Below are 13,364 nucleotides of genomic sequence, written 5' to 3'. Positions count from 1 at the left end.
CTGGGAAGGTCTACATTATGCAGAGAATGGCAGGGTGGCTATCTTTAGCAAGTTGATTGGCCTGTAAGTGTCACTCATTGTGATATCTAGCCCTAGCTTAAGAGCGCATGGTAGCCCCAGCTTGGTGAGCATGAGCAGGGCACGAGCTTCCCATGGCAGGGCTTCAGTCAGCTCCCTTCCCTGTTCCTAGGGCAGCCACATCTGAGGGTGGGCGGTGGATGGAGACACATTTCTTTTCTAGGTTGGAGGGCAGTTCTAGAAATTTCTGCCAGCAGTCTGATGTATGGTCACACTAGGGTCGTTTACCCATGGTGGTACCATCATGATTGTAAAGAATGGAAGGCTTTGATGTCTGTGCAATGGTTGCCTCTCAAGTATCAGTCTTCCAGTAACCAGAAGTAGATAGGGTGAATTCTCCACATGCTGGGGTCAAGTACTCAGCTGTGTTCTTGGCTTGCCCTCTTGAAAGATTCCTGTATGAGAGAGAGTTGTGATAATAACCCATTCGGAAGATTTTTTTTGTGGGCTTGTCCTTTTGAAACAGAGTCTCACTCTGTATGTAGCCTAGGTTGAATTGTACTTAATTATGTAGCACAGGCTAACTTCAAACTTCTGGTAGTCCTTCTGCCCTACTTTTGATTATGTGAAGAACTGACATGCCTAATTTCATTCTGAACTTTAAAAATGTCCCTTTAAAAGTGATGTCTTATTTTCAGTCTTTCTTCCTTGCCTAAGCACAGAACCCATGGGTCCTTCTTGACACCATCTTGTTATTCCCTTAGCCTTCCCAGTGAGAGGCAGAATAGAATAAGTGCACCTTGCTTTAGAGTGTTCTTACCAATTTGTTGGTAGATCTATTTCTGTCTGTGGGAAGTTGTAGTAGATGTTCTACACACACATAAATTGCACACATATGGAATACACATTGTACTCTACCACCTCTGAGAGGTTTTCTCATGGTGTCTGGAGCTTATTTCTACTTGTGGCTCAAGATGTAGCTAGCTGTTTTCAGCATACACAGTTCAGTGTTGGATAGAAGAAATAACCCATCCTCAAACTGGGAATCATTTTGGTCAGCTTCCTTGTTTTGGGGATGAGGGCCTTTCCCAGGCCCTGGAAGACTCACTGCTGACTCAGGACTGGGCACAAGTACCCACCTGGACTGGGCACAAGTACCCACCTGGCCTATTCTGCTGCGTGGTGCCACTAGTGACTTGTCTTCTGTTTATTCAAGCAGGAGTGATTTTTTTGTTTTTGACATTTAAGGTTTTTGCTAATCTGTTAATATTTAAGAGTAAAAAAACTTATACTGTAGTGGTTTCACTTTATCTATCTAGTGAATAAATCTTGTCTTCCTTATATTAAGATACTTATTCTGCATCGTGTGTGTGTGTGTGTGTGTGTGTGTGTGTGTGTGAGCATGAGAGGGCACTCACATGTGTCTGGAGGGCACCGTGAAAGTCAGTTCTCCCCTTCCTCCATATGGGTTCTGGCAATCAGAGTCAGGCTGTCGACTTGGTGGCAAGCACCTTTTCTCTGCCCAGCCATCCTGTCAGCCCAAGCATTATATTATGTTAAAAGTTGTTATAAAATGTAATTTATAATATTTAAAAAATAGAACCTTCAAAGTTTTATATATAAAAATGAATTCATAAGAGCTGCTCTTGAGATGCTGGTCAGTGTTAACTGACCGTCAGTATTGTGTGTTCAGAAAATAAATGGGAAGTTAAATAATTTAAAACCAAGGGAGGTCACTTCTTACAATGCATTTATTGTTCAAACAATGCATTTATTACCACTTTCTTTAAAATTATCAATATATTTAAAAATATTCTAAACTACTTTAGAATAAAATAAAGTACTCTATATAATGTTTTTAAGTCAGAAAGACCAGATTTCAAGAAACACCAGATTGACCCTTGATATTGCAAGAATGCCATTATAGTTTGAATATTTTTGTTTTGCTGAGGGAGGTCACTTTTCACTAAGTTTAAACAATATATTTGTTACCCATTTATTTAAAATAATTGATACAATTAAAATATTTAAACTTACAATGTTTTTAAGTCAGAAAGACAAGATTTCAAGAAAGCAAATAAGCATTGACATTTGATGTTGCATGAATGACATTATCATATGAAGCCTTTTGGTTTTTTGAAACAGTTTCTCTTTGTAGCCCTGACTGTCCTGGAACTTGCTCTTGTGGACCAAGCTGGCCTTGAACTCATAGATCTGCCTGCCTCTGCCTCCTGAGTGCTGGGATTAAAGGTATGTACCACCACTGCCTGGCTTATTGTATGAAGCTTAGTATTTTAACTTTTTAGTAATAATTTTAAATAGATTTGTGTTCTTAAACTGATGTTTGTGAGCTACCATTTGTGTTCTGGGAACCAAACCTGGGTCCTCTGCAAGAGCAACAAGTTCTTTTAACTGCTGAGCCATCTCTCCAGCTCTGTGCATATTTCTTTTAAAATATTTTTGAGATTAGTATAATTAAAATATATCATTTCCCCTAAATCTTCTTAGGTACCTGTCTTTGTTCTCCTTCACATTCATGACCTCTTTGTTATTAATTATAATATGAATATATTTTATATCCATAAAACAACTCCCAAAAGATGTTAAGGGGATTAGGGAATTTGCTGAGATTGTTCTCCTCATAGTGTCAGAAGCTGTAACCACGGCTCACCCACAAGACTGCCTAAGCATGAACTGAACAAGGACAGCAGTGGACATGCACAGTGGACAGTGGAAGACCCACATTCTTTTAAAAGATGGATTGTGTGTGCTGGCACCCAGAAGCCTGTGCTCTAATAGGGGATGTCCTGGACAGTTGTGTTTGTACTTAGGGACTGCTTACTGTCTGAAAACACCGGATCTACTGCTCCACAGATAAAAAATTGTTCTTTTGTAGGATCGTAAAAAAAAAAAAGGATGGTAACCTGGTAGTGGGTTTTGAGGTGATGCCAGAAAGCACCCACATTAGCATTTCATGGGCCAGCATGTTCCACATCATATATTTTTTTTCTTAGCTGTGAAATTTCAGCAGATTGTTATGCAAAACAGTTTTGTGTCTCTGTGTGACTGGGAAGACAGCTGTTAGTCCTAATGAGGAGTGCTAGCATTACAGTATTTCCGTTGATTGAGACCCACGGAGGGAGCAGAATGTTCCAGATCAGGCAGTGGTGTGTAGTGAGAAGGTACCATACTGTCAGCTGGAAGTACATGCTCGGCTGCTCTCCACGACAAGATAAATGAGTTTTGCTGGAGTTTGGCAGAGTCTGAGCTTTTCCAGTGAGTGGTTGTAGTTCACTAGCCTCCCTGTGGGACTCATTGGCTAAGGGTGCCTTTAAAACTACTGCCTCTTTGCCAGGTTTTTCTTTTGATGTCCTACAATACCTGTCAGGATTGTGATTTATTAAGAACCTAATGACTTCTAGCATTTCATTAACATAGGGTCAGATGATCTTTTGTTGAGGCTTTTTTCCCTTTGTATTAATTGAGCGAGATGCTAGCTGAAATTTAACTTGGCTAAAACCTCCTAGAATATATTACAAACAGAAGTCAATGGATATCTTTACCTCATGCCTTTCAAATCTCTGGCAGTATAAAAAGGTTTTTAAATGTTTCTGTAACCTTTGCTATACCTCATTTAAAGTCAGGCCTTATACTGTTATTTATTTAAATAAAGAATATATGGGGTTGAAGAGAGGACTCAGCAGTTAACAGTACTGTTTCCTCTTCCAGGGGACCTGGTTTCAGTTCCCAGCACTCACATGGTAGCTCACAGCTGTCCCTAATACTAGTTCTAAGAGATCCAACACCCTCATACAGACATAAACACAGACAAAACACTGATGCATATAAAATAAGACTAATCATCAAATAATACAAATAATATAAAGGGGTCAATCATGATTTACAGGTTTGTCTATATGTCCATTTCTCCCAGTATCATCTATTTCTGTGTATTATGTGCCATTTATGCCCCATCCAGACGTAGTGCAGTGTTTCTAATGCAGGTGGTTTTGTGAGTCTTGACTGTCACATGTAGGGAGGAGGTGTCCACTGGCATCAGATGAGTGGAGGGAGGAAGGCTGCTGTGTGGACACGCCTCAGTGTCCAGCATACCCACTGTCAACAAGTAATCCCACCCAGTACCAGTTCTAGTTGAGTAATTGGCACGGGCAAAATTGTAGTGCCAGTGCCATGGCAGAGACTGTCTTGCATAAGGCAAGATTATTAATGTGAAAATAATTTTACAAACCCAGTATTCACCCTGGTTGTGTTCTGGGGCCTCAGTGGTGTACCATGGTTTATTGTCAATCAGGTCTAGTTGAAAACCTTTTGATTTTTGGTAGATATATTGGTGGTGGTGTTTAAAATCCTTGATTAATGTAGTAGAACTTAGACTTAATTAGAACTTAGTTATGCCTATTCAAATTAATAGTTTTCATAACTTGGACCTAGTGATTGATTAGATTCCTATCAAAAGCCTAAATAGAACATAAAATCACAGCCGGGCAGTGGTGGCGCATGCCTTTAATTCCAGCACTTGAGAGGCAGAGGCAGGCGGATTTCTGAGTTTGAGGCCAGCCTGGTCTACAGAGTGAGTCCCAGGACAACCAGGACTGTACAGAGAAACCCTGTCTCAGGAAAACAAACAAACAAATAAACAAACAACAACAACAACAAAAAAAACCCCAAGAACATAAAATCACATCTTAGTACAGATTGTGGAATAGGATCAAGTAGCATTTAAATTGGAATTTCTGAGTTCTAAGCAGTTAATATGTAAATAATTTAGGATACAGAAACAAAGCTTTTGTTTCTGCAAATTAATGATTTGTGGGGATAAAAATATATAACCAAGCTTACCTGATTGTCACCTTGTAGGGTAACATATGAGTGGTGAGTCCTCACGTGGAAGGAATGGCCCTGGGTTTTGTATTGGTGGGAGGCAGCTGTCGAGGTGAGGATGGAGTCTTGAGAGGCTCCCGCATTGGCATCTTTGGATCTGCTGATTTGAGCATGTGGAATCAGGCAGTGTTGTGCTTTGTGTACCAATCCTGGGGAGATTAGATATTAAAGCATTAACCAACATGCACAGTTCATTCTGTACCAGGCAGGAAGTAAGGCCTGCAAAGTCCTACTACACAGATGCATGGTAAGATGGAGACTTACCTACATGAAGTCAGAACAGTTGCATTCCCTGGAATGTCAGATTGCATTTTAAAGGATGGACAATCAGTCTATAGTTCCTGGGAAGTAGGCTTGTATCATAGTTTCCTACAGAACTTTCCAGTGAAGAGAGGTGATTGTGTTGCGGTGTTTTTTCCTTCAGGTACCATTTTATCATTTTAGTCATTCTCAACAAATGGTTGGTGACTTTGGCTTGAAAGGAGGGTCTGCATCATATATTAACCAAGTAGGCCATGGCTACTTCTAACCAAGACAACTTTCCTAATGACTGGTGGTGGTGGTGGTGGTGGTGGTGGTGGTAGAGGAGGAGGAGGAAGTGGAGGTAGAGGTGGTAGAAGAGGTGGTGGTGGTGGTAGTGGTGGTGGTAGAGGAGGAGGAGGAAGTGGAGGTAGAGGTGGTAGAAGAGGTGGTGGTTGGTGACTTTGGCTTGAAAGGAGGGGCTGCATCATACATTAACCAAGTAGGCCATGGCTGCTTCTAACCAAGACAACTTTCCTAATGACTGGTGGTGGTGGTGGTGGTAGTGGTGGTGGTGGTGGTGGTGGTAGAGGAGGAGGAGGAAGTAGAGGTAGAGGTGGTAGAAGAGGTGGTGGTGATGATAGAGGAGGTGGTGATGGTGGAGGAGGAGGAGGTAGTGGTGATAGAGGAGGTAGTGGTAGAGGAGGTGGAGGTGGAGGAGGTGGTGGTAGAGGAGGAGGTGGTGGAGGAGGTGGTGATAGAGGAGGAGGTAGTGGTAGAGGAGGTGGTGATGGTGGAGGAGGAGGAGGTAGTGGTGATAGAGGAGGTAGTGGCAGAGGAGGTGGTGGTGGTGGAGGTGGAGCTGGTGGTGTGTGCATACACACTTTGAGGCTGCAGGTCAATATCTAGTGTCTTCGTCACTCATTTGCACTTCACCTTAGTCTTTGAGACCAATTCTTTCACAGATTTCACAGATTTCAGAAGACTTGGTGGCTAGCTAGTTCCAGGAATCCTCCAGTCTCTGACTCAGGCCTAGGATTACATGCTGCCATGCCTGGCTTTTTATATGGGATCTAGAGATTGAATTTGGGACTAGTGCTTGTGTGACAAATATTTTATTGACAGAGCTATCTTATGGGTGTATCTTATTTGGAAAAAATGTCAGTTGAACTTTGTCACTTGTGAATTACCTAGTGTTTTCCATAACTCATGTGTTTTGATTGAATTGGAAATTACAGTTTATTCCACCAGACCTAAATGTATAGACATTTGGCAGACTATTTAATCTATAGTTTTCTAGTAATGTCTCGCTGCATTGTCCGAGGATGCTAGGACAGAGTAGACAGTGCATTTTCCTCCTTTGTTGGTACAGAAAGTAGGGGTCTTTATTTAACATATTTACAAGGAGAGTCGGAGACACAAGCACAGGCTTGCAGAGTAGCGGACACTGTAAGCGTGCACATCTCCAACCCCCTTGCCCTCTGCCGCTCCCTCTGGATGCAAAGCTTTGTGTAGCATGTACTGTGGGAGGTTGTTTGGTACATCCTGAGCTCTAACTGTTGATGTGTCTAACCTTTACTTGTAGCACTGTGACCTCTGCTGTGTTCACTGTGGGAGACAACGTTGTTTCAGGCAGTGATGACCGCACAGTAAAAGTCTGGGATTTAAAAAATATGAGATCTCCAATTGCCACAATTCGTACAGACTCTGCCATTAATAGGTAAGGGTGATTGTAATTTAGTTTCTTGTTTGAGGAAGAGGGTTCAACCTCTTGGGGAAATATATTTTATTCTCTTCTGTGATTTCAGTATCTGCAAGTACTTAAACATAATCAGTGTGTAGCATGCCAGTGTATTAAGACAAGAGTCAGAAAGGCCTTTGGTAGCCAGATTTTTTAGGGCTTCATTAACTTACTTAGAGGCTCTGCCTGCTATTGGACTGTGTGACTGTATTATACATGTGTGTGGAATCATTTGTGACCTGCCAGTTAAGTGTGCCTTAGTCTCTTGTCCAGTATCATAGGCAGACTTCCCCTGTGGTTTACTCGTTTAGTTTGTCTTAAAATGTGAATTATTTTCTGTAAATTCAAAATGCTACACTGTCAGTTTTATACAGACTTGTTTCTATGTCTTCTTTGTAGGATCAATGTATGTGTTGGCCAAAAAATCATAGCCCTCCCCCACGATAACCGGCAAGTGCGATTGTTTGATATGTCGGGAGTGAGACTAGCACGGCTTCCCCGGAGCAGCCGGCAGGTATTGGTTACAGTGTGTTCATTAGGAACAGCAAAGGAGAATTTGCAGTTCCATGTTTCATATCAGTGGTTCCTCAGAGAAATACAAACAGGCCACATTAAAACATTTCGAAGACATAAAAATTAACTTTAGCATGTGTTTTATGAGATGATGAGCTAGTCACAGATTGGTGGGAACTCCTGGAGATGGGATACCTACCTCTACCTCCAACCAGAGAGACATCTTCCTGTGGTGGCTATCACCAGAAATAAAAGCTCTATTTTCCTTATAAGTTAGGGAATTGTTCCTTGCTACCATCAGATGTGAGATATAGGAGTTTGGTGGGTGCTTAGAAGAGAAAGTAGGAAATAGTCTCAAACCAAAGTTTTAATCATATATTCAGCAAAGTGGGCTACTTATGTGTGTCCTAAAATTACTGTTGCTATATAAAGAATGCTTTTGTGACAAGACTTAGGACAGTGTGTGCTACTTTATTATTCTGATGATTTTTTTCCCCCTCAAGAAAGTAAGGAGTTCTAAGTTGATCTGTGGTCCTAGTTGTAGAAAATTCTATGTAGATTATCTGTAAAATATTCAAGTTTGCTGGAATTATAGAATTTTTTGGGCCTGGGTTTATTCTTTCTTATATCAATATGGGAAATGGGGTTCTTTTAAGATTAATGAATAACATAACTTTGTTTTAGACCTGTAATACTTCTTCATATAAGTGTAATTTTAGTATCATAGCCTTACAGCTAGACATTGCTGGTGTCCTTTTGTAGCTGCTCTCACCTGACTAGTTTTAAAAACAGAAAACCAAAACAGAGCTTGTACAGGAAGCTTGTGTCCTTCACTACTGGGTTTTGAACCTGGATTAAGTATTTGCTACTCTACTCACTGCTACTAAGTATTTGCTCTACCACCGACTCCTATTCCCAGCTCTTTAAGTCTTTCTGCCGGACAGGACAGCCAGACAGTATTGTTTTAAGTTGCCTAGGCTGGCATCAGCCTGGCATCTCTTCCCTGAGCTCACTAGATTACAGGTGTGCGTGCCAATGTCCAATGAAAAGGACAGCAACTTTAAAATGTTTTATTTTGGGGATAGTGTAGGATGCATGCTATGAGAGCTGCAGGGTCAAAAGGTCCTGAGGTCCTGTGATTTCTGATAGTTTGATTTCTGTAGGTTTGCAGATATGATGGGATCCTGAGTGGCTAGAGTCCCTGGTCTTTTAATGAAAGAATGCCTGTTGTGACCATCCACAGTCGTGTTGAGTGATCAACACCATTAGTGGATCATTCCTGTCTCTGGGTGCTTGGTGCTGTGACCACACGATGTGTGGATATTCCCTTTTCCTCTTCAGTGAGTCCTGTCAAACAATGTGGCTCTCAGCCCCTCCCTCAGGAGTTCTTAGCAAATGGACATTTTCTTTCACCCATTTGTCTAGTACCTATTTTTAGTATTCTGTGACAATACCCTATACTTACTTTCAAGTAGTTCCTGTACTTAGGCATGGCTTTATTGCCAACTAGTGGATGTAGATGTGATTTCTTCCTTTTCTTTAAAAAACAAAAACCAAACTCTTAGCAAAGAATCAACAACATCTTCATAATAGACCTGTCACACAGTTTTATTGTGTGTTTTTAATAGTTTTTGCAGCATGGTTGAGTTCCCTGTATGTATAACCATTATTTTTATTGAATGTTTTTACAGTAGAACATCTTGTCCTGCTCTTGCTGAGGAGTTCTTTTACGTGATAAATACCTGTCAGTTTCACTCAGTTCTTATGCTTCATTATATAACTGTAGCATATTAGATCTATTGCATTAATTTATGGGTAATCCCTGATGTGTAGTGTATAGACATTCTAAGTGTTGGGTATTAAGTGCTTGAATATCTGTACCTACACAATGTATCACACTGTAAGTTTTGTAAACTGTTTTGTAGTAATTTCCTCCAACATTTTGATATTTATTTAGAAATCCCGAGAAATCTATTATTTAGAAACAATAGATTTTTATTCATTATTGGAACTATTTACTAAATGGCATTTGAGGTCTTTGAGTGAATTTGGTTTAGTGAGTATGAAAATATATCTTCTAGCTTTATTTGTTCATTTAAAAAATTTCAAAGTGGCTATCTTTCTTTGTGTGTGTCACTATAAGCATACCCATTTTCTCACTAGACTAGTCATGACTTTTGGTCTGAGCTCCCCCCATTCACTCATCCATCCCAGTGGTACACATTGTTCTACCAGCTTGCTTCTGAAAGCCTCATGCCATGCGTAGTAGGTTTTGGTTCCCTTGAGTTACATGTATGTTGAGTTTTTTGCTGTTAAATTATTCATTTAAGGAATGTAGCTAGTGTGGCACTAGTTTTAAATTTTGTTTAAGAAATAATGCATTAATCTTGCTTTGTGTGTTCCTTCCTAGGGTCACAGACGGATGGTGTGCTGCTCAGCGTGGAGTGAAGACCACCCCATATGCAATCTATTTACTTGTGGGTTCGATAGGCAAGCTATTGGGTGGAACATCAACATTCCTGCATTGTTACAAGAAAAATAAGTCACTGATGTTCCTTAGCTCGAAGTTTGCCATGGACTTTTGATTCATGCAGGCACTTCTGCATATTAATCAGCCATTATAGTGAGAGTTTGACCCTGGGAAGGGTGCCTTGAATATGTTCTTTTCACATTGTGCCCAGCTTGCATGAAGTGTACAGAGAGATGTGTAGTTCTGTGTTTTATTTTTGTTGTGTATATTGGCATCCTCTGGTCAGTAGAAGTGGAGCTCACCTCCCATGTAGCATACAAAATGCTTTGAGTTGTTGAAGCTGACAGATGAGCAGTAGGGCATTACATTACATTGTGGGAATCAAATGTGAACTGTGTATCTGTTGTGAGGCATAAACAGTCTGTTATGTTGTCGGGAGTAACTATACATAACTACCTTGTCCTGGGAAGACTGCAGAGCTCATTTGCATTGGCTAGCAAGAGGCAGGACTGACAGAGATTTCATACTTGGTTTATGTGAAGTTGTAGAATGTGCTGTTGTGTAATTCCATTTCAACTCTTGACTTCTGTTCCAGTTCTGTAAAAGTAACCTGGATTTGCAATGTTTGTGCAGAATTTCTTTTGAGAAGAAAATGTTTCTGCTATTTTATAGAAAATGATTTCAATCTCTTGAGGTCTCATACAGGCAAATTTTAAAATATGATTATTCTAATCACTGATTTTTAGACATTAAACAGAATTCAAAGCACTTTAATTTATAGCTGTGGTTATAAACAGTGTTTAGAAGTTTCAAATGATTTATCCATTGAATGTGACTTGACCTTTATACAAAGGCCCTGCTACCTGAAGACAAATATTTATTTTCTACATCTTTGGTTTTCATATTTCTAAATGGATTCACTTCCTTGGTGGTGTTTGAGAGCCAAGAATGCAAATAAATGAGCACTACCTCAAAATAAATATTGGGAACCCTTTGGAGTCTCCTGCTGTGTGGGTAAAGCACTTGCTCTAAAGCTGGAATACTGAATTCAAGGTGGAAGGCAAGAGAAACAACCACACCCCATGCCCCTTGAAGGTGAAAGGCTCTCTAGGTAGCCTGGGAAGGGAGAGCCATGGCGGACAGTTCATGGGCGACCAGAAGCGCTTGTCATGAACAGCTTGGGTACCTCTCAGCGCCAGTCCTCCTACTGCACGAGTGAGCCTTTTGTTCTCGCCTTCTAGAGATCACTGTTCATCTGATGTTTGTAAGTTTGTGTTTCTTACAGAGTTACAGTTTTGATAAAGAAACATCTCAGTTGCTGCCCCTCATATGTTAATCCTTTCTATACCGCCCTTTGGAGAGTGACTAGGGTGGTTACTTCACCTCCCATCCCTCCCCCAGGCCCTGGCTTTCTCTTTGGGTGGCATAGGAGGGCACCTGAACTAGTAAGTGGTAGGAAGTTTGATGTAAGATGTGTAATGTGCATAGAACATTTGGGTGGCACTTTCCAGGAGTGAGAACTTGGTTATTGACGTTTTTGATTTGGGCACCAAGGTTGCTGATCTTAGGAACTTTGTATCTGATTCGTTCAGAGAGATTCTTTGAGCAATTTTTTTTTAACTTAAAAAAAAAAAAAGAGGTTGTATTTTTAAAGTCTGACTATTTCTGATCACCAGTCTTCACCATGATATAGTTGAGAACTGAGTCAGGCTGGTCACTGTAGTTGATTAAAATGTTAAGAGCTAGCTCTGGCTGTCTTGAATGTATTTTGCTTGATGGTGGAGTACTGTGTAATGATGTTGCTGGTGGCCTGCTTTCCATCCACACAGGGTTTCCATATCCCGTCCATTTCCACTCTTTTCAGAGTTGTTAATGTTGGTGACAAACTACGTTCTTATATTCTTTGCTTCTTAATCCGAAAGTCTAGGTATAGTTAGGAACATTGACAAAATGTATGCAAATACAGACAGCAAAATCAAACATAAGACCTACCGGACACAGTTTTGGAGCTTTAAAAAGCCTTTATTGGTGATCATTGACTTGTATACAGACTAGTGACCTTCACTGCCAATGGCTGCTGATTTTCTTTGGCTAACTGGAGGGACCAGCCTCTGACATAGAAATGAGGCTCCCCACTCACTTCCATGAGGGCAGAAGATCCTAACGGTGCTCGAAGAGAGGGCTTAGGAGCAGGATGTGACTTATATTAACTGCTGTTTGTCATCTGTTTTCAACCCACTGCTGCTGTGACTACATAGTGTTATCTTCAGGAGTCTGTGACTGGCACAGGCTGGAGCCCATGAGCACTTGCGGGCCCTGTGCATGTGGCTAAGGGACGTCATGCGGTCAGCCACAGCTAATCTTAGATTAGAAATAGTGTTTAGAATTAGGAACACTATGATGTGCTGGAGTGTCCAGAATTTCATTTAATAATGGAGGGGAAATATGTGGTTACTAAATGTGCATTAATACAAAATTTCCCAAGAGATTTGTTGGACAGAATATCCCTGCCCCCCCACTGTAACTGAAGCATACCAATTTCTGTAGAGTCAAAAGAGCGTTGTACATATTTGGGAATCTGAAGACTATGTAAATCATTTGTTACTTAAATCTGTGAAAAAAGGTTTTATTTTTTTTGTTTTTGTTTTTTTTTTTTTTGAGGGAAAAGTGCATTTATAAGTGTTCTGTGGAATCAGTTATCTTTACTGTATTGATGTAACTGTTTGTAAATGTTCATTGTCTTCATTGAAATACAAAGTTCATTAAAACATTTGTGTTCCATAATTACTATTATAAGGATTTATGTCATTGGGAGTCTTGTGTTCTTACTCCTCCCCTCATGTGTTACTCTGTGAAGCATAGCTGTCCATAAATTGAGTGAATTGCTTATAATGCTTGTTTGAAAATATTTTTATCTTAGACATAAAACCCAGTTATATTTCTTATCCTTTTATTTTGCAGGTTTTGTCAGGATTAAAAACAAAAAACAAAAAACAAAAACCTTTCAGAACTGGGAATATTTCACATATGCACAAAGAGCATGGGCCATGTCGTGGAAAGGAGCTGAAAATGAAATCATGAAGGTTGCTAGATTTAAACTTAGCTTCATTAAAATAGCTTTTGTTAAGCAGCTTTGGTTAAAATAACAGTAGATTGCAGGGATCTTTGGCATGCTGAGCTGTCCCGACCCGCAGGACTGTCAACAGGGTCCCTGGAACTACCTAAGAGGAAGGCGAGAAACAAGAGACAGACAGCAAGTCTGATTCTGATCAAGCTGTCAAAATTTTTATTTTACACAAGTCAATATAAAGTGAAGCTTAACAAGGTTTGGGAGGGGTAAAGGGGGAACAAGCTCAAGGGGTTGGCATCATTTCTAAGAAACAGTTTCTCATAATTTCTGGGTAAAACTAGTTATTGCTGCTGGGATTTTGGCATGATAAAGGGGGTCATGAGGAGGTGAAGTGGAAAGGGGTTGCTATA

General features: G+C 40.4%; 1 protein-coding gene across 3 annotated transcripts in view; it reads left to right on the top strand.

The window, feature by feature from the left end:
- The window catches only part of Wdr37 (WD repeat domain 37), a 59,264-nt gene extending 46,584 nt beyond the window's left edge, over positions 1 to 12,680 (top strand). For 2 of the 3 annotated variants that reach the window (XM_052156282.1, XM_052156281.1), the window contains exons 12-14: positions 6,746 to 6,880; positions 7,301 to 7,415; positions 9,825 to 12,680. In XM_052156282.1, the coding sequence (XP_052012242.1) occupies positions 6,746 to 6,880; positions 7,301 to 7,415; positions 9,825 to 9,956 (382 nt within the window). In that variant the 3' untranslated portion in view covers positions 9,957 to 12,680. The remainder of the gene's footprint in view (positions 1 to 6,745; positions 6,881 to 7,300; positions 7,416 to 9,824) is intronic. The other variant, XM_052156283.1, reaches the window with a different exon arrangement.
- Positions 12,681 to 13,364: the final 684 nt, after the last annotated feature.

The sequence above is a fragment of the Apodemus sylvaticus genome, chromosome 14 (assembly GCF_947179515.1).
Source record: "Apodemus sylvaticus chromosome 14, mApoSyl1.1, whole genome shotgun sequence".
In the NCBI taxonomy this organism is placed as follows: domain Eukaryota; kingdom Metazoa; phylum Chordata; class Mammalia; order Rodentia; family Muridae; genus Apodemus; species Apodemus sylvaticus.
The sequence above is the reverse complement of the archived record's forward strand: the minus strand, read 5'-3'. Positions and strand labels throughout refer to the sequence as shown.